The 27783-nt window shown below is 41.9% G+C and overlaps 1 protein-coding gene across 4 annotated transcripts in view; it reads right to left on the reverse strand.

The window, feature by feature from the left end:
• Window positions 1-27783, reverse strand: part of PARD3 (par-3 family cell polarity regulator) — a 671910-nt gene that overhangs the window by 188340 nt on the left and 455787 nt on the right. For 3 of the 4 annotated variants that reach the window (XM_056857250.1, XM_056857248.1, XM_056857251.1), the window contains 4 exons: window positions 23396-23546; window positions 15472-15661; window positions 8049-8197; window positions 4199-4243 (listed from right to left, as the gene is read on the reverse strand). In XM_056857250.1, the coding sequence (XP_056713228.1) occupies window positions 4199-4243; window positions 8049-8197; window positions 15472-15661; window positions 23396-23546 (535 nt within the window). The remainder of the gene's footprint in view (window positions 1-4198; window positions 4244-8048; window positions 8198-15471; window positions 15662-23395; window positions 23547-27783) is intronic. The other variant, XM_056857249.1, reaches the window with a different exon arrangement.

Here is a 27783-nt window from a genome sequence, read left to right on the forward strand (position 1 = left end):
ATGATGTCAATTCTTGTTAGGAGGGTATTCATTTCTGGTTCTTTGACAGATCCATAAGAAACCTGTTTCACAAATGGGTTCATTTCTTTGCATCAAACTGTGGCATAATTCTTTTCAGAGCTCTTTCTTCAGGTCCAAGTCCTTTGAGGGAAATGTGAATATTCCTTGTAGGGGATTCTCAGAGACTAAAGGGCTACTGGGTACAGGTTTCTGGCTGTGAACCACCCAGTCATTTCCTGGATGTTTTCATGGCTTCAAACTTGTGGTTTCACAAGATGTATGTGGGAGCCACATTAATACAATCAATTAACCAGAGCTAAGATTTCTAGCCTTGGTGTTCCAACTAGCATAGAAGGGGCATTCTGCCACCACTGCATATGCAAAATGATTCATCTAGTAAAATAATCCCACTTTCCTCATAAGGTGCCCAAGGCAAATATTTGAAATCCATTACACTGATGTAGCCTTGTTGTTTTCTATGAAAGTAGATGCTTAATGTTATTGAGTAAATGATGCTAAACAATCAATTACATTTAATTGTTTGGTCCACGTGCTAAAGGAATTGTAATTTGGGGAAAAGCCATACAATGTAAATTACACCCATTACCAAAAAAGATAATGAAGCCCCTCCCCACTGATGAATGAACATCATGTAACTTTAACAAGATTGTTTTTGTTCCCAGAGACCTATTGTTAGCATTATGACAAGGTGAATATGGAAATAACCCACAATTGTTACTGTAAGCTTAAGGCTGAATAAATGAGCCATGCTCAATTGCTACTGAATATACTTCTGACCTTTGGAATGAACTGTAAACACTGAGAATGATTAGGCAGCTCAAGTGAACTGAAGAAAGATAAATAATTTTAAAATCTATTATAGCAACGTTTGTCCTGGTGGGAACTTACTTTCCATTTGGGTTCAATACAATTAAACCCAACCACAGTTTTAAAAAAGAGGTTCAGGCTCACACTCCCAATGTAAACACGCTTCACTAGTCTGCAGTTGATATCCTTCAGAGTAATACATTTTGCCAAACATATTAAACATTCATCTTTTAATAACTTGATTTTTTTTTGTCTTGTCTGAGAATTGGCAACACAGGTTTATTCAGCATCCCGGCTTTTGACAACAGGAAAATCATACAAGTTATCTGAACAATCTGCTCTGCATCAAGCAGGGGGAAAATCTCATAAAATGAGTCTTTTACTAAGAACCACTAAATATTTATCTTGCTTGGCCCAGGTGTTTTGTGGCTTAGGGTCAGGGCTCTTCAATCCAAGTGTGTCTTCAAGGTTGTTAACATAAGTTTCCACATGGAAGGGCTTGCATTCTCAGAATGTAAGCCAGAAATGCTGCTTAGATTTCAATGCAGGTAGTTAACTTCCTCATCACAGACATCGTCTGTGCCCATTTGTTAGTTAAAATTACTGCAAAAGAAAGCCTACAGCCCGAATCAAAGAGTTACAGATGCGAATACATGTTGTATAGCTATCTAGGGAAAACCCAGATTGACTTGATCAAATCTGCTAGTTATATATTTATACCCCATTTTCCTCTTCAATGAGGATCCAAAGTGGCTTACAACTTTGTTCTCCTCTCCTCCATTTTACCCTAATAATAGCCACCTGTGAAAGAGACTAGGCTGAAAGAGAGTGACTGGCTGAAGGTCACCCAATCAACTTCCAAAGCGGGTATTTAAGCCTAAGTCTCCCAATTCTTAGTCTGACACTCTAGCTAGGGTTGCCAACTTCCAGGTAGTATCTGGAGATCTCCCACTATTGCAACTGATCTCCAGCCGATAGAGATCAGTTCACCTGGAGAAAATGGCCGCTCTGGCAATTGAACTCTATGGCATTGAAGTCCCTCCCCTCTCCAAACCATGCCCTCTTCAGGCTCCACCCCCAAAATCTCCAGGTATTTCCCAACCCGGAGCTTGCAACCCTAGCCCTAGCCCAGGGTTCCTAGGCTTGGTGCCCGCCGACACTTTTTCTGGCACTCGCCAAGTGTTTTTAGGAAGTTGGTGGGGCCAAGTAGGGCTTTTGCCCAGCAAGGCCTCTGAGTGACTATTGGAGATTTGATTGATTGTGCCAACTTTTCTAAAATGTTGCTTTGGAAGCAGCTGCCGTCACACCACAAAGATGTACACTGTGTTATTTAAGTTAAGCTGTGGCAATTACTTTGTGGCCGGTTCTGTCTCCTGCGGCAGCTATTTTGCCGCAGCCATTTTGTTGTTGTGCCCATCATGCCATGACAGACTTCCAAATGTGCCTGCAGACTTGAAAAGTTAGGAACCCCTGCTCTAGCCACTACATAACCCTGGCTCTCCATACAGGAAAGACTATATAGAAGAGAAGTGAAAATGAACCCCTCCTAAGATTAGGAGGGGTTCACGAACACATGAACCATGGGAAAAAATACGAAGGCACTGTAGCCTTTTTTTTTTAATTTTGTGAGTTGTGTGTATAAACAAGCAAGTAATATAAGTGTGTGTAATAAAATATGAATTTAAGAGGAGACTTGCTGAAAAGGTGCATGTAAATGTTCAGGGTGTGCTCACCAACAAGTGTGAATTTGATAGAGAGTGTGAATTTGATAGAGTTAATGTGCGTATTAGTTCAAGTGGTGATTATTAGATGGAATACCCTAGCTTTTACGGGTGCACAATACGATAAATTGTTTTGAGAATTGTAACGAACGTATTGACTATACTTGGACACAGAAACCAATTTTGTTCCCCTATCAACGTCCCTTCTCCCTTTTTTTAATTCTGTACCCTAAAAACTCAATAAAAATTAAAATTAAAAAACAAACAAACAAGTGTGCCAAAACAATGCCACAAACCCCAGATAGTTGTGGTATTACATGGCCTTCGCAAGCATAAATGCAGAAAAAAACGTTTAGGACCAAGATGTAAAAGCCCTCCTTAGAATTTACATTAGTTAAATCTGCATTTCATCCCCTTCACTTTTGCTCATGACTGTCAGCTCAGGCCCCGGTGGGAGGAACAATATGACCCTAGTTCTAGGGAGCTCAAACAATCCTATAAAAACATCACACACTTAAAACTTCACACACTGGTAAATGCCACTAACAGGCCTTAATCGCAGTTCGTAACGTATGCACGCAATTCACTGCAACACTGTGACATCTTGCTTACCAAGATCTTGGAACTACTTAAGTTTTCATATCAATGCTAACCATTCCATCAGGTCTTTTAAATACAGCTTTCCAGTTGACTGTTTATGCTTCAAAATGTAATTAAACAGAGAGCCCATTTTTAAAAAAAACAAAACAAAACATTAATCATCAATGGGCATGGGGCACTGTGTTCAAGGAGTCATGCAGACAAAAAAGGTAATATTTTCAGGCTTCAAAGGTGAATTGTTCCTAATTAGAGCTAAGTAATGTTACCACTCCGGAGTATGGAATGTTACTGTGTCCTCTAGATCTACCATAATTAAAACAACATTCCAAAGGTCAAAAGCTAATGTGTATTAATAAATTACAAAGGCTCATAATTGCAGCTGGTGCATTATTTTAATTGCTAATAAATTCATGCTTTGGAAGTTGGCATCATGGCCATTACGCAGAGAAAGCAAAGTGTCCGTGGATCATGGTTTGGGGCACATATTCTATTCATTTTCTTCTTCTTCTTCTTTTTTTTGCTCTAAACCAATGGTTGTACTCAATAAGGAAAAGAAGAGGCCAGGTGAACCTTTCAGTATCATATTTCTAATTGCATCCTTGTTGCAAAGATGGGAGCCCCATTTAGGTGTAAATCCAAGGAAGATGGAACTTTGCAGATAAAAGCACATTTTTTAAAAGCACATTAACAGTGCCTGTAGATAAATACTCAGATTTCTTAAGGCATCTTGCTTTGTTGAGATTGTAGCCCAAAGAACACATCACGGAAAGGCTCTAGAGAATGTTATTGCCTTTTAAGAACTATTTGAAACAGGCAATTGCTAGATTCTATTTTTTATAAGCAATTTTCCCCCTCCTCATTATTCTTCTAAGATACTGTCAATTAACAATGGTATATCGTAATATCTGAATTCCTTGCTGCAATAAAAAAAATCCAAGAGTCATGCAACAATTAAAATATTATTTTCCATGCATTGTGACTGGCAGCTCCATAATTGTAGCTGCTTTGACCAAGGTTTCTATGGCAACCGCCCTACAGTCAATTCTTACCTGTTTTCTGGTCATCCATTGTACTGAGCTTAGTCTCGTCAGCTACTGTTAAAAGGTAAATGTATAACGGTTAGCCCTGTTAGTGCCCACGTCCCACATGCATCCACTACTTATAATTTCTTTAAAGTTAGATGACACCGGCAACATCACTGATCATGCAAATAACGCCATGTTACGCAGACAGTCTTGAAGGGGCCAAAAACAGCCAGCCGAAACAAACAAAAAACCCAGCCCAGCAACAACTCTAGAAACCAACCACATGCGTTGTGTCAGTCGTTTCCATATCGCAGGCAAGTACAATGTGTTATTCACATGCTAGCACATCAGAACTGGCCAAGGCAAGTCACCACCCCATATCTAGCAGGGGTATTTTGGGTTTTAAAACCCCACCAGTGTTATAAAAGGCAATAAATATTTACATATTTATTAAATGTTCTTGTAATACTTTTTTTAAAAAAAAACCTAAGCATATGATTCCTCCTATAGGATATATAAAAGGCTTGGCTAGAAATGCTTATTTCTCGCTATTTTAACTATTCTGCAGGGTGTATGGTTATTTTTCTTGCCCTTTGTTTGCCTTGATTTAATATCTCTAACCATGTGGCTTGCAGGAGTGCATAGTTATCCTACTCTCCTACTCTCAGAAGTTACTCTTAAGAGAATTCAAAAGTTATACCAGTAAAATGGGAATGGCAATTTGCTATAATATTACCAATTAGTGAGCACTCCTGAAAAGTTGCCAGAGTGTTGGAAACGGTTTCCTTACCTATTCCCATTGCTTGTGAACAAGGAGATTAATATCATTGAAAAACACTGCTGGTGCAATATGCATTTCATTACAGCATACTGTTTTGCATTTTCCAAAAGCAGGGCTATCATACCCATTAATTTATTTTCAATAAGGGATACTGCACATCAAACCCATCTTAAACACTAACAAATTTATTGAGGCATAGGCTTTTGTGGGCCAGATCCTACTTTATCAGGCATATGAAACAAAGAAAGCTGCAGTTGTTGATTTTAAACAAAGGCCACCATAGCAAGTAATTAAAAAAAAAGGTAGGTATGTCAAATTACTATGTGTAGCATACATGCATACAAGATCTAATCAAAGACCAATACAATCAGAGTGGATGTTACCTACTCCTGACTAGAAGCCACTTTTGATTAAATACCTCAGCAACGTGAATAGCTTAACATAACATCAGAAGGTGGTTTGGGGTGGTTTTCATTGTACCATGGAACTAGCGTGGGGTCTATACATGCAGCAGGATGAGATGATAATGAGGAAGCAGAGTGCTGAGGTGAAGAATGGACTTCAGACTGAATCTGTGAGATCCCGTTTTGCCAAGTTCCCCTACATGAATTATTCCCATGGGAACAGGAAACTTCCACAGCATGTGAAGGCTACAACCTCTATCCCTCTGATGCACATTTTTCCATCTGAGGATTATACAGAGAGTTTTTAATATAAGATAGAATTAAACATATGATTCTCTATCACCTGTATTCCAAAGTGATCCACAGACCATTTTACCATTGCAAGATTCTACCACTTCATTCTGCTGCATGTGTAGACCAAGCCTAATTCTCGACCGCTCCATGCAGCAGCTTCAGTCTAGAATCCCACCATGCGGCTATGCATACAAACATCCTGCCGTATAACAGGAAACCAGCTGCTTTCTATCCATACCAAAGCGTTCCCAGTTACCATCAAGAGTGCACCGCATAACCCATTGTCTACCACCAACTGCTATAACTGGAGTGACTGGTGTTTGCTTTAAATGTTCAGATAGACCAACAGCTTTAATATTTACATCAGGCATACTTAAAAGAAAACAGAGAAAAACCAATAAACACGGCCAGACGGATACGTAGGAATCATCTAGTAGAAGAGAGGCCACCTATAGCTCACAGCTAAAACCTCTTATCCATCTTCAAGGAGTGAAGACCCATCCTGGAAGACAATCCTTTCCTCTCACAGACATTGATTACACAGTGCCTTCCAGTTGGAAGCATCTGCTCACCAGCTGAGCCACACAGAGATACAAATCTAGGAACTAGCTTCTGCAACAAGCCCTAGCACAAACTCTATCACTGAACCTACTCAAGTAATACTATCACAGAACAAGCAAGTCTTGTTATACACTGGTCGACAGTGTAAAGAGCTGGTGTGATTGCACCTTCTTAATGTGTTATATACCATCATCTCTCAACAATGCACTTCTTCCATGTACATACACAAAATAGATCAGTATCCACATATGAGAATAAATAGGCACAAATGAGATGTTAAACATGGTAGCACATACAAACTAGTGAGGGAGTACTTTAATTTCCCAGGGCATTGTGTAGCAAACCTTAAAGATGCCATACTACTTCAAATAAGTTTCAAAAGGACGTCATAAATCACTGTGACATCATAAATCAGAATTCATTAGTAAATTTGACAAACGGTCTCAGTGAACATACAGGATGGATAGATTACAGAAAATAATTAGTCCTCTACCTTCATATTTACACTAGTCATCTGTCCATCACCAGTGGTCTTTGGGTAGTAGTATGTAACACCCAACTTAATTAGATCTTGCTTGTATTCGATCTTGTCTTCAGTTGAGCTCTACCTAGTAATGTGACATACCTGCCTCTTGTTTGACTTTGCCCTTTGGCATACTTTGTAAAAAAATTATCCTTTCACATGGCAATAAGGGTACCCATTTAGATAAGAATTTCACAGGTCTGATGAAAGTTTAGATCACAATAGATTTGTCAGTGATTAGAATAGAATAGATTTCTTGTTCTTGATGAAACACCTGTACACACTTGGGAATTCTCCACTGAAGATAGTACTGAGTGACACGTCCCTTGGCTGCAATCTCAAGCCTAGTCTCCTAGAGGTAAGCATCAGGCTGGGCTGAAGGCATCCATACCGGATCTAAATCGGGGGTGGGATCTCTGCTTGAACTGGAACCAAAGCTAGAGACCTGGGCTGAATCCAGAGATAGGGAACTAGGGCTTCAACTCGAACCTGAAATCAGGATCCAAGTATGAGAGCAACACAAGTTCACTTTACTGGGAGTTCAGAGGGAAGGGACAACCAAGGACACCGGCCAATTAACACAGAGGTCTGTTACAAACTTGTACTGATCCACATTTATGCATGAGCACTACTTGAATTGCGGCAAGTGGACAGTATTGGTCAACTGGTCAAGCAAAGGCATCAGACCAGATACCTACTATTTGTACCAGTCCTGACCAATCCCATCCTTTCACATTGCCTGTCAATTGCAGGGAGTGATACTCATATTCACTTTTCAGGCCAAGTCCCAACTTCATGCTTTGAGGTCTCCAGTAAAAGAGCTCCTGACAGAAAGTCCCACTGAAAATAAAAGAGCTGGCTTCCATCCAAATTTGACTGGTGCTGGAATAATAGACCTAGTGTAGGTTAAGCAAAAATGAAGTCCTTGGCTAAGGCTAAGTCACTGAGAATTACCAAAAGCTGAAGTTAAACAAAAATTAGCAATTGTTTCAAAAATTGGCCAATTGCTCTTCTAGTACATGAAAAATATGCACACTCTCTCAGTCATTAAACTATTACATGTAATGCACATCTGTATACCCATCACATAGAAAACACATTCAACATTAACTGTACAGGCGAACAGAATTAACTTGGTCAGGTTATATTATGAATTCTTCATACCACACCATATTGAATCCAGCTGCATCGGCAAATCAAATGCCTGGCATAACAAACAATATAAGTGCAGCACAAAACAACAAACAACATAATTACAACCTGAAGAAACATGTTGAAATGAAACACCAAAAAATAACCTAAACTCAATACCTAAGTCCATACTCTTGGATTTTCGTGTCTTAACAAATTCCAACTGGCTGGCATCTGAAAATTGCTTTGTACGTTTCTCTGACATGCTCTGGCGTCCAAACCCCTCTCGCTGGAAGGCAAGCGCTGGATCAGCATCTGGACTCAGAGTGCTGTAGGGGAAAAAAAGTAGGATCATACCAACGTACATCGATCATAGTCTTGCAACATCCCGATTTGCATAATATAACAGCCTCCTGCAAATTAAACATTTAGCAACTTAGAAGGTACCCCTTTCTTCCAAGCAAAGTTCCTAACAGCAGGGATCAACTAGAAGGTATATTTGAAGTAGAACTTCACACTGCAAAGTTAAAGCTTTCTTAGAGCTATTTCCTTCTGTGGAGATAACTGAATGTGTGCATCACTGGCCCAGACCTGGATGGCCCAGACTAGCTTGATCGCGACAGATCTCGGAAGCTAAGCACACTTGGCCCTGGTTACTATTTGGATGGGAGACCACCAAGGAAGTCTGGTGTTGATCTACAGAGGCAGGCAATGACAAACCACCTGTGTTTGCCTCTTGCCTTGAAAACCCTATGGGGTTGTCATAAGTCTGCTGTGACCTGCCAGCACCTTTCACTGCTATTTATCACAGGGAGATCTATAAGTATGGCCTAATTCATAAGTATGCAGTGAGGCTGTTGCTTCCACACAGTTTGGTTCTGGCAATGCAGCTAATAATGCCTTCCAACCAGGAACTATAGTGGACAGATCATGTGATAAGTTCCTCTACTGGCGCTCAAGGAGATGGCAACGCTCATGTGGAAATGTCCCATGTGATCTGACGACCTGCATGGGCATTACCAATGTGACACAGGTCATTAGACACATAACCATGCGTCAGTTGTCATGTATTAATCAGGTCATGATTCAGAATAACTAAGGTTTACCTTCTAAAATAAAAAAGTGAACAAACTTCAATAAATTCAGCATCCCAATACTCTGTTATGGTAAATTCAGATGGGCAGCCATGATAGACCATAGCAGCAAAATAAAACAGAAGTCCACCAGCATTTTAGAGGCTAACAAACTTTATTCCAGGATAAGCTTTCATGAGCCAGTGCTCAGTTCATCAGATGCATGAAGTGTACATCCATTAGGCTGTTGCCTTTTTATTTTCAGCAGAAAGAAGGCAGAGTTATAAAGAGAGGCCAGTTTAAAAACAGATCCAATCTTATGCTGGAATAAATTTTGTCAAGTCTCAAAGATGTCACTGGTCTCTAATACCCCACTGTTTTATTTGTAGAACTGTAAAATATAACCGTTAAGCAAAAGATAAACTTGAGCAAATGAAGGAATGATATCTCATAAAGACAACTGAAGTGGTATAGTGCTAAAAGAGTTAGGCTTCAATAAGTTAAACTCATATACAAATTGCACTGATCCTGGACAACTGTCGGTATGGCTTACCTCATAGGATTGTTATGGAGTTAAAGCCATATATAACCCCTGAATCCTTACAGAAAGAGTGAGAGATACATATGATGAATTGCAGTATGTGGATGAACAAAAGTAGTTACTTCTGAAATATCATCACACACAATTACGGTGCAAAGATGATAGTAGACATTGAAAGGCATCTTAAATCGTAAACATAATAAAGATGTCTTCAACTTAAAGCACAATAAACACACTCAAGTACGTGGGGCATAGTTTTATAAATTGATATTTTCATATGTTGCAAATGGATCATAGCATTTAACACATGTGCTCCCTTTATTGCTCGTCTGTGTAAGAGAGTTGTGAACCCTACAGTAATTCACTTGTGACCCAACATCCAAGTGCTGCCAGCAAATAATCTGTTTCAAGTACTATGAACATTCTCCCCTTTTCAGATGAGCTCTCACTCCTCTCAATGTCTCTAATTATTCCTAATTAATTTTTAAATAACATTTTCATCCCCCCTTTCTGCCAAGGGGAGAATAGTAAGGAGAGGGTTCTCTCCTTCTCTATTATGTACAACAGAACTCTGATGCTGGATTTTACTTGTTCGTTTTAGACGAAAAAGCTTTGTGAGGGGGGAGAAGAGTGTATGACTGGAGAAGCAGCAGCAAGGAGGGTGTTTAATCCTTTACCTGCTCAAGATTCAGCCACCCAAATCACTCTACTTGCCTCTTTCCTCCTAATGTGCCTCAAAATGTGTTGCTTCTCACATTTTGAACTCCAACAGCAAGGAAAAGCCACTTTGGAGCAATTTAGAATGGGCAAACAGCAGCAAGCGAACGAGCTAAGCATCCCTGTCCAGCTTCCAGTTCTCTACTCCCAACACCCCTCAGAGCTCTTTTTCTCTTTAAAATAAAACTTGAATTGCAGCTCGTTATATTTTTTTCCCTACATTACATTTGGTTAACCTTGAAAAACTAAACATCATTTACATATAAAACCAGTTTCCTATACGAAGCCCACATATTCACAGCCAGTGCCCCCAAAAGCTGATGTTCGAACTTAAAAAGAGGGAGAATAAAACACGATGGGTACCAGGTTGAGGGCCAAGGCTTTGCTGTGATGAAATCAATCCACACTGTGATGCCTTATGACCCCAAGACAAGATCCCCTGCCCAGGAAGTGTTTTGGCCCCTGAATCTGCAGAATTTAGAATCTGAGTGGGAATTCTCTGAAGATCACTCTAATGATAAGGAGTTACCAAGCCCCAAATAAAAGCCCCAGCCTCTCCAGTGGGGAGTTTGTCCACCCAGGCTTCTCTGAGAAGTTCCCACTGCAGAGGACAAAGTACATAATCTGTTCAATAGTGCCACTTATTTCAGCAAACCACAACAATCCTTCTTCAGTGTCCTGCAATTTCACTTCATGACAAGTGCTCTGGTGGCTTATCTTGGGGAGATCAAGCTTCACAGCTGAGCTTGGCTAGTACTGGAGCATCACTACTATTTTGGAGCTGTCCGAGGTATGCCAACCCAAGTCTGATCTTGTAAGCTAAGATTTCAACTATGAACCTGGGCCAGTTTCTACTGCTGGATGATTCCTACCAAAGCTAAGTTTGGAAGAAGAAGGAGAGTTGGTTTTTATACCCCACTTTTCCCTCTATCTTTAAGGAGTCTCAAAGCGGCTTACAATCGCCTTCCCTTCCCTCTCCACAACAGACACCTTGTGAGGTAGGTGGGGCTGAGAGAGTTCAGAGAGAACTGTAACTAGCCCAAGGTCACCCAGCAGGCTTCATGTGTAGGAGCGGGGAAACAAAGTCGGTTCTCCAGATCAGATTCCATTGCTCATGTGGAGGAGTGGGGAATCAAACCCAGTTCTCCAGATTAGAGTCTGCCACTCCTAACCACCACACCACACTTTACTCTCATTATTTATTTATTTATTGTTGCTGCTCATATCCCGCCCTCCCCCTGTCTAGCAGGTCTCAGGGCACCTAACAACAAACACAAACAGAATAACAATAGAATTTAAAATTATTAAAACCACAAGTGAATTCAGTTCAGTACATCTAAAACCATATAAAGATCGCACTTAATAAAAAATCAACAAACCCCAGATTAAAATATCAGGTGTTGACCCTACATAGAACCACAAAGCAGCAACCCAGATAATGCCATACATTTAAAAAAAATGAAAACTTGTATAGTAGTTCACAACTATGTTACAACAGCACGAATGTCCACCCTTTAGTGAAAATATAGTTAAACATGTAATTGGATGAGAAAAACTCCCAAAACGGTATTTGTTCAAACATGTATGTTTGTTCTTGAACTCAGAAAGTACAAATACCTGCACACCGAAGGGTCATAGAGTGTAGATGAACAACATGCCCAAATACTCCTTGTGAACATTTCAAACCAGCCTTAAAGTCACATTCATCCTATTATTATTCTAATTCATAAAACCAACAAGCAGGGAAAATTTATTATAACAACCAAGGCTCCTGGAACGGCAGTTGACTCTTCTAAAGAATGTAACCGTATTGTGACCCTCAATGTTATTAAAATTCCACTTATTAATCCTGTCTCATTGTCCCTTTGTTTTCATAACATTTTCATCCAGGATTAGGGTGATATTGTCAGGCTGGAAAAAGCTTACATTTTCGGTTGTGATTTGGAACAGCTGCCATTCTTGTTTGGATAACCCTTCGTCCATATTCCTAACTTCACCCCTTGGTGCCTTCCAGCAAAATTGTGCAACACACCTTCATTATACAAGCCTTCCTTTGTCCATTAGCAGCAGGAAATTAATACAAAAATCCACTTCAACTGCTGTTTATTTTATTTTGCTGGGATATTAAAAACAACAACAACACGAAATAGATTATAGTCAACACACATAGGGCTCCAAACTGATGGGCCTTTTCAGAAACTCGTTACTTTGAGAGACTAGACATAAAGATGGTTGCATTGGAAATTTTCTCTATACTTAATAGCGCTTTGCTGTTTCTTTCCATGTCACTAAAATGTACAAATAGGAAAATATTCCACAGCAACGCAGGTAAAAAGCATCTTCAAATGGGTTTTTACATTTGGATTGCCTACTGCATTCAGCTGGAAAAAATTTGCACTGACTTAAGCGTCAATGTGAACTTTTGAGTGTTCTCCACACACACACACCCACACACAAATGTCTGATTTTGTAGCTTTAAAGCCTTTTACGTACACAGACAGTGATATGTGTTTCAAAGAGTCTAAACTGCGGCACATCTTCTCCAGGAGGGCAGAAAAAAATATATCTTTGTGATATCATAATCAAAGCATTTTTAGACAGGATAAGAACAATGTCATTCACACGAGTGTGCTGCACCTATGCACACAAAAATAAACAAATAAATAAATATAAAAGAAACGGCTGACAGATGCAAATCCAAACAAAGAGAGACTTGCTGGTGCTAATTCTTATTAAGATACTGCTGACGCAGGTATACCAGACCCAGGAGAGTGGGGGCCTGGAAAAATTCTCATGCTTCAACCCAAGTGTGTTAATTATCACCATAGCCCTGGCAGGGGGTTCCGCGGAGAGGTCTTTTACTTTGCTTCTTGTTAAAAATAATTATAAGGTTTACAAATTAATGTAATGCGCTTGGACCATTACGGATAACGCTACCAAAATGCAGGCCACGTTTATCTCTCAAAAGATACAAGACAAAAATGATCTCCAGCTCTCCAACCACCTACACACACAGCACAAGTATCGGCACAATATGAAGCTCACAGACCAAGATTTGAAAGCACCTGGGGCAGAGGAAGGATATTTTAACAATGTAGATTTCAGTTTCAGTATTAAAATTTACGCACCAACTGCTTAATTGTAACTGAAATTCTTGGAGTGGTCGTTGGTACCTTCAGACAAATGGGTTTTGTGCCTGTCCTCAAGTCCTACTGGGAAACTTGCTGGGGGTATTTAGAAGCCAGGCGAACACATTTTATTCCAATGGGATTTTAATTATGATGTAACTCCTCCAGGGGCAGACCAGCCATTTAACCTACAGGAAAATATCCTGGTGGGCCACTCCCCTAGACAGCCACTGGTGGCCAGGAGCAAGCAGAGCTAAGCCCTAGAAACACTGCTAGTCCCTCAAGGTCCATTTGGCTCAAAAACTCCATAAGCAATGGTAACTGGTATCCGCTCACTAATTGTCTTCTCCTGCACTCCCACTGAGTACACATGGGCCACTAAGCTTGGCTTGTTCCTCTGGGCCATTTTAACTTTCTAGTCCACTTCTGAACTCCTTTCTTAATTGTCAGACTCTCAATATTTGTTTATTAGTATTTTCTCCCCCTCCCCATTGTTCTGTGTTTAATTTCAGAAACATGCCTTTAGACTTTGTCTAGGATTGCCAGGTCTCTCTTCGCCACCAGCGGGAGGTTTTGGGGGCACAGCCTGGAGGGCGGAGTTTGGGGAGGGACTTCAATGCCATAGAGTCCAATTGCCAAAGCGGCCATTTTCTCTTGGCTGGAGATCAGTTATAATAACAGGAGATCTCAGGATAGTAGGAGTTAGGGCAACCCTAACTTTGTCGTGGTTTGGCTTTCAGTTGTTTTACAAATCTGCATTTGTTTCACTTCCTTGTGAATGTGGAAAGGAACTATATATCCTCTTTCAAAGAAGTAGCTACACACATTTGGCATACTTCCTCGGATCTAGAAAGACATAAAAAGAATAATGTCTTGATTGAGAGAGTAGGGAGACAATTTTTTTTTTATTGGCTGGGTTTTTATTTAGTTGTGAACTGCCTTGAGCAAGTTCTGAGAAGGTGACATTCAAACTCTCTATATAAATGAAGGAAGGAAGGAAGGAAGGAAGGAAGGAAGGAAGGAAGGAAGGAAGGAAGGAAGGAAGGAAGGAAGGAAGGAAGGAAGGAAGGAAGCAAGCAAGCAAGCAAGCAAGCAAGGAAGCAAGGAAGGAAGTTGCAACATAAACTTATGACATTGTACGGGAGACCACCTTATCCCAAACTACTTAAATGATTAATCAACTGTTTATGAGGAGCTAGATATACCAGGTCTGCAAGGCTTATTTAGTTGAAAAGTAACACTATAATTTAACACTTTAATATAATTTTCTTTGCTTCCCTGAACATTTTAGATCTGAAGGGGATGCACTAGCTTTGTTCAGATTTTCCAACTCGAGCCAAGGATGCCTGAGCTTGTGGAATGAATTAAAACTACGTAATTAAATTAGCCCAGCAATACTGAGAAGGTCTTAATAATTAGCTGGTAATGCTTGCCTAAATGTGTTTTCAACAAGCATACGTGACTGTACAATTAACCCACCCAGGAGTCTGTGAAAAAATTAATCTCTCTGCCCTTTTCTCAACGAAACAATGGCAAGTAAAGGTGTGAAAACTGCTTGCTTTTGAACATCCATTACAGAATAAATAAAATGATATGCACTGCATATAGATTTATTGACACTGATCACAAATTTCCTGTATGGATTGGTTGCATGGTCTTTGAAAGCCAGTGTGGTTTGTAGCAGTGGGCTCTAATCCGTAGAACCAGGTTTTATTCCCCACTCCTCCACATGAAAGGCAGGCTCCAATCTGGTGAACTGATTTGGTTTCCCCACTCCTACACATGCTGGGTTACCTTGGGTCCTTCAGCTTATCCTGCAACGTTTTTGAGGTGTTTTCCTTCCTTGAATAGCAGACTACCACATCATGGCAGCAGAACCTGCTCTTGCAACTCAGTTTCACAAGTCTTTGGGTGCCTAGTTTTATCAGAGCAATTCTTTGGATTGTGGGATGATTTCCCAGAATACTTTTCTGTTCTGCTTTTTAGATAGGCACAGGCCATTCAGGAAGAGGACTTTGCAGAAAAATCTGTACTTCTGCTCTTCTTTCAGTGAGAAACAAACAAACAAACAAACAAACAAACACGAGAAGAATATTAATTATTTGGTGAACAGAAGTAAGTTACCATGTGGATATAAGCCTTACCATTCTGTAGATTCATTAAGTGTTGGTTTAGTCCAGGCTCCAGCGTCCACTGTCCCAAAGCCCACATCATCATGAGAGCTGGAAGAGGATTGGTCTGAAAGATGTGGAGGTAGCAATGGCGGTCTGTCATCCTCAATAATGACCATGTCATCCTGGGGCATGTTGACAGTTGGAGAAAGGGGGTATTTGCCTGCGCAACATGGAGAAGAGGAGAGAACAAATGACAAGCTGAATACCTGATGGTGTCACTGTCTTGTTTTTGTCAAGTGTGAAAATGAAGAGCACTGGTCACATTTAGCTGAAATGATGCAGTCTTAGTGACTACACAGAGTTTTCCACACAAGGTGAAAGCGCTGCAAAGAACTCTTCCCAGTCGTTACCCACCTAATCAGAGGAGGCAGGAGCACATAGAAAAGGGCTTCTGAAGATTATCTCAGCAAGTGAGCAGGATCAAATGAAATACATTACAGGTTACTTACAGAGATCCAGCTGCATCGACTGTAAACTTAACGCTTTGATAAACACAAAATTGAAGAAGAAGAAGAAGAAAAGAAGAGTTGGTTTTTATATGCCGACTTTCTCTACCACTTAAGGGAGATTCAAACTGGCTGACAATCACCTTCCCTTCCCCTCCCCACAACAGATACCCTGTGAGGTAGGTGGGGCTGAGAGAGCTCTAACAGAGCTGTAACTTGCCCAAGGTCACCCAGCTGGCTTTGTTTGTAGGAGCGGGGAAACAAATCCAGTTCACCAGATTAGCCTCCACCGCTCATGTGGAGGAGAGGGGAATCAAACCTGGTTCTCCAGATCAGAGTCCACTGCTCCAACTATAATATTTCAGAAGCAAAATGTTCTAACAGCCTGAATAACCCAGACAAGCCCAAGCTTGTCAGAGCTAGGCAGCTAAGCAGTGTTGGCCATGGTCAGAATTTGGATGGGAGGCCCACCAAGGAAGACCAGGGCTGCAATGTAGAGAAGGCAAACCACCTCAGCTCATTTCTTGCCCCGAAAACCCCATGAGGAGTTGCCATACATGGGCTGTGACTTAATAGCACTTTATTATGATTATTAATCTTCAAACAAAATGGTGCTGCACACATGTGCAAAGGGAACTCAATAGGGTAAACCCTATGCATACAAGCACAGGGATATTAAGCTTTTATATATAATGGGAAAGCCATGTTCTCTATTAGCATGCCAATTCAACCTGCCATCTCAGCTTTAAGAAGAAGAAGAGTTGCTTTTTATATTGCTATTTTCTCTACTGAAAGGAGTCTCAAACTGGCTTACAATCACCTTCCCTTCCTCTCTCCACAACAGACATCTTGTGAGGTAGGTGAGGCTGAGAGAGTTCGGAGAGAACTGTGACTAGCTCAAGGTCACCCAGCAGGCTTCATGTGGATGAGAGAGGACTCAAACCCAGTTCTCCCGATTAAAGTCCACTGCTCTTAACCACTACACCAAGCTGGGATGCCTGCAATAGTTGTTACAGAGTTCCCACAAGGAGATGTGAAGTGCTCCTGGACTTCTAGTGTCACCACACTCTCTCCTGAAAACTTGACCAATATTTCCCCCATATGACCAACTTCCTCCACAGTTTAAAATCTCTACGAAAAGCAGCTGATCTGGCCTTCTCTTTCTCTTTGCTCCCATGGGCTTTTGGCAGTTGTGGATGAGCAGGGAATCAAACCAGTTTAGAGTCCATGGTTCTTAACCACTACACCACGGGTCGTCAAAGCATGGTTCCCGAGCATATGCGGCTCTTTGAGCCCTTGAGTGAGGCTCTTTCCAGTCCCACCCAGCTGGCCAGCGGGGGTTTGAAGCGCTTCCCGCCCCTTCCACCTTCCCCGAACTTCCAAGGGCCCTCCCGGTTTCCAGCCCCGCCCCTTTCCTCTCCAGCGGGTGGTCTGGTCAGGGGGCTGTCTGGTGTCTGTCCGGGCCCGTCTTCCCGCCGGCTGGCCGGCCCGAGAGCTACCTCCTCCTGGGGCCTCCTCTAGGCCGCCTCGCTTTGGCTCCCCTCTCCCTTGTAAGGGCCGCCTGGTGCTGGAGCCGTCGGCATCTTCGCGCCGGCCCGCTGGGGCGTTGCCCTGCCCCGGGTCGCTCCTGGCCTCGCCTCTCAGCCCCGGCATGCTGGCCGGGAGAATGCCTTTCCGGCCCACCCTCCCATCGGGGATGGCTGTTGGGGGCCCCGTTGCTCGGCCCTCCCTGCTCGGCCCGGCACTGCGGCTTGGCTCCGTCCACATCGTGCTCCCGCCACGCTGCGCTGCCTGTTCCCCGGGCTTGGAGGTAAGTGGGGCGCGGGGCCCGTCAGTGTCCGCCTGAGGCAGTCCTGGGTCGGGTCTTGAGGGAAGGTAGGAAGGAGCCCAGGTGGCGGTGAGGAGGAGGTGGTCTTGGATTTGCCACTCAGATGCACATTTTCCCCATCCAGATTCTCAAAACTCTGCATGGGGGGTTATTGGCCATTTGTGAATGGGAGGTTCTGCCTTGGCTTTGCCACTCAGATGCACATTTTCCCCATTCAGATTCTCAAAACTCTGCATGGGGGGTTATTGGCCATTTATGAATGGGAGGTTTTGCCTTGGATTTGCCACTCAGATGCACAACTCAACAATAAGCCCCCCTGCAGAGTTTTGAGAATGCAGATGGGGAAAATGTACAGTGTTTGTCAGTCATTGTCATGATTTAATTTTATGGATGCCTTACTTACTTTTTTCCCTCCTCAGAGGCCATGTCTACCCACTGGCTTTCTTGGTGGTAGACATGGACTTCGAGGAGGGGGAAAAAGTCCCCCTTCAGAGGCCAGGTCTACCAATTGGCTTCTATGGGCCTCCGGAGGCCAGGTCTACTGCCAAGAAAGCCAATGGGTAGACCTGGCCTCCCAATGGGACTCAGCCGGAGGCCAGGTCTACCAATAGGCTTTTATGGCTGTAGACCAGGCCTCCAGACGAGGACTCCGGACGGGGAGGGGGAAATGGCAGGGACTTACAATTTAATTTTTATCAATAAATAAGATCATTATTAAGTACGATATCAAGTTTTATTCAGGGTACCTACCTATAGTTTAAGTTTAAGAAATTTGGCTCTCAAAAGAAATCTCAATCATTGTACTGTTGATATTTGGCTCTGTTGACTAATGAGTTTGTCGACCACTGCACTACACCATGCAGGCTCTCAAGGAATATTGGTCAAGGAATATTACCTTGGATCTTATGTAACTTGTCCAAGGGGAGGGAAAGGCTGAATATGGGAAGATGTGAACAGACTTCCTATTTCTTATAATGGCCTGGCACACTGAGTGCCCATGCGCACACACTCCTAAAGAAGAAGAAGGGAGCAACATGGTTCTTGCACACACTTTGCAAATCACCCAGCATATGGGTACTGTGCTATATGGGGAAGGCTCATGTGCCGGATGTATGTTTCTCTAAGACTACATCAGCACGATCAAAGCATAAAATAATTAGCACTGAGAACCTCTGTTGAAAAACTTCTCAGATAACTTTAAAACAGAGTAAGATTGAGATCCAGACCTTCTAAAAAGTTTTTTTTTTGGGTGGGGGAGATTAAAAAGCAGAAAAAAGGACTCTGTGGCACGTAGACCCATCACTGTCAAGCTGAAATGAATGTGTTCAGGTTTGCATAGCGGCTAATTCTTTGCCCAGCAAAAGCTTCTTTGATGGACAGGTTAATGTTGAGACTAGTAATGCACTTCTTTCCAAACATAATGCCTACAAGATTGTTAACTCTGTGGCTAATAATTTCTCCAAAGAGCTGAATACGAAATAGTATAACCTTATGGCATTTTACAGATGAAGCCTCCAAGGTTGAGAGGCAAAAGCAATTCAGTGGCATGTCTAGCTTTTCCCTGCACTTCTTAATATTTCAAAAAGAATGAATGATGACATTTTAGCAGTTCCACTGAAAGGTAAAAGAAAATACATTTCTTTTACTACAGGTGAGGTAAGGGTGTGCGTGTGTGCATACGTGCCAAAGAAAAGGAAAATGACCTCCAGGACGACAGTGAATAAATGAAGATGATTAATCGGTATCTCCTATTGGAGGTCTAGAAGCAACTTTAAGATGGCATATTGCTACATACTCCAAGATGATCAACCATGCCCGCAGCAACTGCACTTTTACCCCTTACAAGAAGCACTTGTTTGCCCAAGACTACTATTGTCTGATGAGAAGAAAAGCCCTGCATGTGGCACACATTACAAATATTAGCCTCTTCCCTTGGGATTTATCTTTTTGACTTTTCAATTTGCTGCCTGAAGCCCTCCTATGGGATTTGGACCTGTGCCTAGAACCTGAACTGATAAGTGGCTCTAAGCTCCTTCCTCATCCTCCTCTCCCACTTTTGACCTTTTGCCCCCCATCTTCTTGAACAATACATGGTTTTACAGGGTGTGGGAACATCTGGAATACTGGTATCTTAATGAGGGCATTCTAGCCTTGATTGTTATTACTGTATGCTTGACATTATCGTGATGGCTTCAGTATGCTAATGATTCCTTTCAATAAACCCTCTGCTGCACCATATTCAAAGTTTCTGTACCTGAGCTTGCACAAGAAGCTTTGTCCTTTTGCCAATGATACCTTTGCTCCCTTTCAGGTGTGTCATTGCCCTGATTGTGTGTGTTCCCTTAAGCCAGGTGTAAAACTGAAGGCAGCAGCTCTTCTGATTGAGAGACGGTGGGAGAAAAACATTTCTCCTTTGCATTCAGACTGGGGCCAGCTGCAACACCTAAGTAGTGCAAATTTGGTGGCCAGAGGAATGAGCCTTTGGACATAAGCCAAAGGTCAAGATTGAACGGGTCCATTGTTCATGCCCTTGAACGAACTGGGCCATAAGATTCAAGACCAGCCTAAGTTATTTTCTGTTCGTATGTTTTAACTATTGCATTGATTCATGTTGTAATCCACTTTGTGTGGGGAAACACAGTGAATAGCTACATTAAGTAAGTTATCTAGGCACCTATGCCTCACCAACCACACACAGTGATAGTAGAGGGAGGATGTTCTCCAGGCTGGGAGCTAGGAGAGAAAGAAGAAGCAGACAAACTGAGGTTTATGGACAAAACAAGATTTGTCATCTTTATCTGGTAGAGTCGCTACAGCATGTTGTAAAAGGCATGCTTTATTGTGATGGTAGAATGCAGCTTGAGTGAGCCAGTTACTCTCCCTAGGTTTATTCTACCCCACAGGGCTATCAATGAGGTGTTCTGAAATTACCCCATGAACACAACCATACCTTCTCGGAGGACAAGCACAATACAAACAGATTACTAATAAACTACTCTGGTATGCATTCCTCAACACATTAACATGCAATATTATTGTTCTATATGTGTTATCACATTTTTAGAACAATATAGGTTTTGCTAAACAATTACTGTGGTAGAAGTGCCAGGAAATGCAGGCTTTGAGACATTTTTGAAGTTTTCTTGCAGAAGCATGGCTATCAAATCCCAGTGTTCCAATTAGATTTGGAACAAAAGTACTCTAGTTAACTTGAACTTACCACACAGTGTGGCACCAAATCCTAACAGCTCCACCCTATCATTAACTTAACTGAGGAATAACTTCCATTTTGTTTACATTTTATTTACTATTTATTTATACATTTTTTTCTTTACAAGTCCAATTGTTGCTGAAAATTGGAAAATAACTACAGAGTTACTCATACAAATACCTATTAATATCTGTGTCTTTTACTGCACGTTTGGGCAAGCTACAACTCTTAATACTTTGAAGCTTGTTTTCAAAAATAAGAACATTAACAGAACAGTAAGAACAACAGATCTAGTAAAGAATCCTGTAATTAGGGGAAAATCCTAGAACATCAGAAGGATCCCTGCAGGGGAAAAATATTCTACAGATCTTGCTTGGATAGCATTCCTCATAAAAGTTATGTATTCTAGCTAGATAGGTCAATGAAGCATCACGCCTGTATGTTATACGGTTTATGGTCCCTTACACTGGGTACCACCACTCAAAGCCCATGGATGGAGGGGGCAAATTTAAGAACAAGTGCCCCCTTTTGTAAGCTTTGGGGAATCCATTTTGAAAAGTTTCAACTTTTAGGAATACATCTCAGCCATCCATAAAGGAATGGAGGCACCACAATTCAAGATGGCTAGGCATAAGAACTGTTTTTGACCCACCCCATGGCCACCCCAAGCATTTCTTCATTTCATCTTACTGCAATGACATCACCCAGACAGCACCAGATTTTAGGTGGACCTAGGGAAGGTGACCTCCACAGATCTCCCCATTAAGAATATCACTGCCTTTCTCCCATACACACAAATCTTGAAAAAGGCAGAAGAGCCTCATCAGGGCTGATAGAGCTATGAGAGCTACTCATCTTTTGAATATTGCTGGCACCAAAATAGCTTAAAAGAGTGTGAAGAAGATACACACTGCTCCCTCTTTTAGGCACTACCAGCATCTAGCACAAGAAGCACATGTGAGTGACAGCTTCTCCTAGGCATTACTGCCATTTGCTTGTTCACCTGGCTGGAGAACTGCGACGAGACTGAACAGACTGTGTAGAGCTAGACAGACCAAAGGTCTCACTCAGTAGAGGGTAGCTTCGTATGTTCCAAAGCCTGGCCACCAAGCTGTATGAAATTCAGCCTGTGAAAACCAATGGAAAAGGTCCTCTTGGCTCAGTCGCCAGAAGTATGGAAGCTCAGCTGATTCCCCCATTGCCATTTCTCCATGAGAGAAGACAGGATAGGCAGAGGAGTCAGAAATACGGTACGAAAGTCTGAAGCAGGATCTTGTGCTTAGGGTCTTGCTCCTTTGCTCAGAGCCCCCAGCATATGTGTAAAATCCTAAATGTTTGAAAGAATTCTGAAAATATGCAAGTAGGAATCATGGTGAAGCTCGTTCATGCTTCTTACACATATCCTCCATTTAATCTATTTAACCTTCAGCACAACAAAAAAGAATTCATTTTCTAAAATCAAACAAGGAAATTAGAAATAGATACACCTCTATTTTGTGCAAACTCAGAAAAGGATCACCACAACCAATCTATGGATATCTGTATCCACAAGGTCTGCATTAACTGCTCATGGAGGTGGGGGAGCTGATTTTTAGCTATTATGTCGGAGTGGCAGACTTGCAAATGAATTCAATGTATTGTATTATGTCAGGTGCTTTGTCAGTCCAATATTTTATCATGATTTTACATTTTTGCACAAGCTACACCTTATTATGAGCTGCTTGGTAAATCCCGCCATTCCCGTCTTTATTAACTGGATCTGTTGGAGTGGGGGACTGAGTTGCTCTACAGCTAGTACTAATAACCTCATTATCCATCAAGGGCCATGCAGAGAGTAGAGTTCTGAATCTAAACAAAGGAAGCATAAAATTAGCTACATGATTTTAAACCTACAGGCCTGCAAGGCATATAAATGCAGGAGTGGGGGGAGGGGAAGCCAAAACAAACAAACACTAAACGCAAGTTGGATAAGGTTCACGTGAGCTTATCTCCTTTTTGAGGGGGGCAACTTAAAGAGAGATAAAATCAATGCTGAAACTTAACCGATACGTCCTTAATCATAACGTTCATCGACTTTGTATTTAATGATGTCACACCAGCCAGACCCAAACAGACAAACACAAAAGCATGTCTCTCTGTCTCAGACACAGTATTAAAAAAAAAATTAAAATCTTCCTGTGGCTATTCACCTGCTCAGCGATCTGAGACTCACTTTTATCAATGTATTGACTACCGTTAAGAAGCCTTGTGTGTTCGATGTGGAGGAAAAGGAGGGAGGGGAGAGTCATGCTTTTTAATTGGTCGCTACAATTTTCGTTTTCCCACATCAGTCATCAGGGGGGAAAAGATGGAGAGAAATGCAGACGAGATGATAAACGAGACCTGATTCGCCGAGTCTGCTCGACTCACCCATCATCCGATTCAGGGCGGCGCTCCTGGTGGGCGATTCGTTGAGCCCCTCGATCCCGCTGTACAGCGAGTGGGAAATCCTACGCTCCCTGTCGTCCAGCATTGTCTCGATAGGCAGCTCTGGCCCCAGGGGACTCCCAGGTGATTCCAGCTACACAGAAAGGGGAGAAAAATCAGTGCCCAATATCCATTTAACAGCATGGGGGGAACAATAACAACTTGCCAAAGGCCTGGACCTGGCTGGGCACTAAATGAGCTAGAACTTTTCGCCCTGGCCCACAATAATTTGCAATGACAGCGCTGCTTAATGACCAACTTGCAGTGCCACTTTACACTCCATCTCCCAAGGAGCCTTGTCAGACTCGATCCATTTTCAGGAGGAAACACGGAAAGACAAAGAACCGTGTTTTCGGTTTATCCGCCCTGCACGTTTCCTTGAGTAAGCAGCCCCGCTCGGTAGGTTTCAAAATTATCTGGCAGATGGCCTGGACCTCTTTCACAGACTGACAGCTTGTCAGGACAAGAACCTTCAGAACAGTAGGGGGTGGATGGGGGTGAGATGCAGAACAAACAACAAAACCTAATAGTGGGAATAAGCTCCATTTGCAACCTGGCTTCTAACCCCTTTCAAAAATTGAGCAATTTGCTTCCCTAGGCAATCATCGCACCATTCTCCCTCAGAAAGCCCAACATCACAGATATTAACAGAATGTGTAAATAAATATCCAGCCCCTTTACAATTAGACTGTGGCATGGAATTAACATTGTTTTCACAATGATTATATTAAGGTAAATTGTTTGGTTTGGCAGTGTGCATGTGTGCGGGCACCCAATCTCACTGACCCTAAGGGTAAATTCACTTCATCTTTCCAGGGTCTGGACAGCATCTCTGTCAGCTTTGTGAGATGCCACATATATTTTTTTAAAAAAGAATGCTGCCCCACTTTCTCCAGCCCCTGAAGGCCTAGTGGTGGCTTCTGAAAACCCTTGCCCAGCAGGGTGCAACCAGACAGCATGCCATGAAGAGTCAGGCAGGGGTGAAAGAAAAAAAGAGGTATTCAGCTGTGTAGGAAGAAGAAGATACAATGGCTTCTGCCCAGGTTTTCCCCATGGCCTACATGATACAAAGAGACAGTAAAAAAATAAATTAATGCTTTTGTTTCTCAACTAGAAACCAGCCTAGGGATCATATCCCTCAGCCCTTCTCCTTTCTGGACAAAATCTTCCTAATGGCTGGTCAAGGATTAGGTGGGTACAAGCAGATGTATGAAACCAGGTTTTGAAACCAGCTTCAAGTCCTTGTTAGAGCCTTCAACCTTAATGGGTGAACCTCTAGAAGAGAAGCATCCCCTTTTAAAACAGACATCTAGAAATGAAAGGTCTCTTTGTCTGTTCCAAAGTAACACATTCACCACTAAATCATAGGGCTATGTTTGTTTGTTTGTTTGTTTGTTTGTTTGTTTGTTTATGTCCTGACCTGGATGGTCCAGGCTAGCCTGATCTCGTCAGATCTCAGAAGCTAAGCAGAGTCAGCCCTGGTTAGTATTTGGATGGGAGACCACCAAGGAAGACCAGGGTCCTCACACAGAGGCAGGCAATGGCAAATCACTTTGAACGCCTCTTGCCTTGAAAATCCTATGAGATCACCATAAATCAGCTGTGACTTAAAGGCACAAAAAATTCTCTTCAATACCCAATTTCTATAGGTTACAGCCCTCTGACTGAAGAGGTCAGAAGTTTGTTTATTTCAGGTATCAAGTGAGAACCTCGTGTCCCAGCTAAATATGTTTATTTAAGATCTTTATTTAAAATCAATCTGAACATTCTTTAAATAAGAAAACATGAAAGGATTACAATGATACAAAATATACTTGCATATGTAATACAATTTCTGAGATTCTCCCCAAAACACTTTCAAAAGGTCTGAGAGATTCAGGGCTGCTTGGGGTATGAAAACCCTATGAAAGGTCACCATGAGTCAGTTGGGACTTGACAGCACGTAAGTATTATTAGGACTGTTAACCCACTCCAGGAGCCCCGTGGCGCAGAGTGGTAAGCTGCAGTACTGCAGTCCAAAGCTCTGCTCACTACCTGAGTTCGATCCCAACGGAAGTTGGTTTCATGTAGCTGGCTCAAGGTTGGCTCAGCCTTCCATCCTTCCGAGGTCGGTAAAATGGGTACTCAGATTGCTGAGGGTAAAGGGAAGATGACTGGGGAAGGCACTGGCAAACCACCAGGTAAAACAAAGTCTGCCTTGGAAACGTCGGAATGTGACATCACCCCATGGGTGAAGAATGACCCGGTGCTTGCACAGGGAACCTTTACCTTACTAACCCACTCCAGCTGATCAGAGTATAAAATGGTGGGAATTTCTACTACTTCCATGCAAATTTGGGGGTTAAATGGACTTACTTATCCTATTTAGAGATTATGAGTCAGCTGCTGGTAGCTTCTAACTAACCTCTCTCATCATTCTGATGACATAACAGCCCTCCTTTCCTGTCCACTCTCGGAGCCAGCAGAAATATTCCATCCCAACAGCCTAACTATTCCATACCTCTGTGCTGTCATATCTTGGACTTCCTTGCCCATGAGCTTAATCCCTCCAGCTCTACCTTCCTCAACCGTCTAAAAGTCTCCTGGACTCTCAAATTTCCCACTATCTTATTTCTACTTCTTATGCCTAGAACTGCCTCCCTGTATAACTGTCTACGAGATGCCCCCTCTCTTAGTTACTTCAAATGTTACCTCGCCATTTCTGCAACCATCTTTGGCACAACCCCCTGGAACTAAACATGTGTGCCTTTAATAGGAATGAAAGCATATCCCTCCTGTTTATTCCCACCTGCATCTTCCTCCTTGTAGCCCTTTGTGGAAAATGTTAGATTGAAAACTCCTCAGTGGAGGGACACTTGTTGTGGAAAATGTTAGATCAAATAATCCTCAGTGGAGGGATACTAGTCTTCATACATTGTGTAAAGCACTATACAAATTAATGACGCTATGAACAAACACTAACAAATGTAGATTACAAAGTGTGTGATCTTGTCTGTGTGGTATTTATGACAAGTGTTCTATGTATCAACCCAATGGACTAGCAGCACAGTGCCTTCATAATACCAGAATCACGGACACACAGAGAAGTGATTTGCAAAACTTGCAGTACTTCAAAGTAGGCAAAGCACTATCGGAGGACACTGTATTATTCCTGTTCAAAGCTATCGTCTTTTTAATATAAATGAGATATTTAATGAAGTTCCGAATTGTAGTCTTATCTTCTCCCAGTTTGATCAGTGCTGGGGAGATTTACTGCATTGAAGGGTCAACACAATTACAATTGGAGGCACGTCAGGCTGCAGGAGAATAATAAACTTGCCATGCAAGTGAATTAGACTCAATAAGGTTTAAATTGTGAAATGAGGATTTGTTTTATTCAGGGTTTTTTTGTTCTCCTAAATTGCAGATTACAACTGACAGCTCCAGTGAAAAGTAAATTAAACAATATTCAAATACTCTAGTGTAAAGAAATCAAAAGAAAATTTATGAAGAATGGGAAAAAATTGTAAAATTGTGAAATGCTGTTTAAAAATACCCAAGGACTAAAGTTGCGGGCCAAAAATATTCACACAGATGAACCGTACATTGTTTTAACTTTCTTCAAACAAAGGGTGAAAATTAGCTTGAATGACTAACATGACATTTTCCCAGGGAGCTAGGACTGTATCATTGAGTTTATATAACAAATGTCGAGTTCTTTATTGAATCACATAATGTAGCAGTTCCTCAAGGGCCAAAGCATATCTAAAAACTGCTATCAAGCTCTGACCAGGTTTTTTTTTTTTTTCTTAAGATAGGCAGAGAATGAAGACAGCTTAGAATCCTAGAGAGAGGCACAAACATTCGCCGCAGGTAAACTAGTAAACCACAGTGTGCAGAAGGGATACATAATGGTGCCATTGTTTAGATGGCTGTGCTATACAAAGAGTACTGGCATGTCTCTCCACTTTCATGGGAAAAGGCTTTATTCAGTGCCCAATTAACATATCAAAAGCCAGATTTAAATCAAGACATCAACAGTCAACCACACAAATATTTAACCAAAGATATAATGCCTTTTATAAACTAAAAGAAAGAAAGTTTGGGAGGGAGTTGAGGAGGGGAAGATTGCACAGAAGCCCTTTAAAAAAACAGTTTTGTTGATTCCTCTGCAAGGAAGCTTTGCATAAAGTGAAATGTGACAAAAGAGAGCAAGCTTTGTTGACAGGCCCGAGAGATGGACAGAAACATGGAGGGGAGGGGGGGCATCAAGGCAAGCTCTCTCACTTCAGCTCCCTTGGCAACTTCATTAGTGGGACACCATCACCAGACACTTTGTTATCACTGTGGCA

Source organism: Euleptes europaea, chromosome 11 (genome assembly GCF_029931775.1).
Source record: "Euleptes europaea isolate rEulEur1 chromosome 11, rEulEur1.hap1, whole genome shotgun sequence".
Lineage (NCBI taxonomy): Eukaryota > Metazoa > Chordata > Lepidosauria > Squamata > Sphaerodactylidae > Euleptes > Euleptes europaea.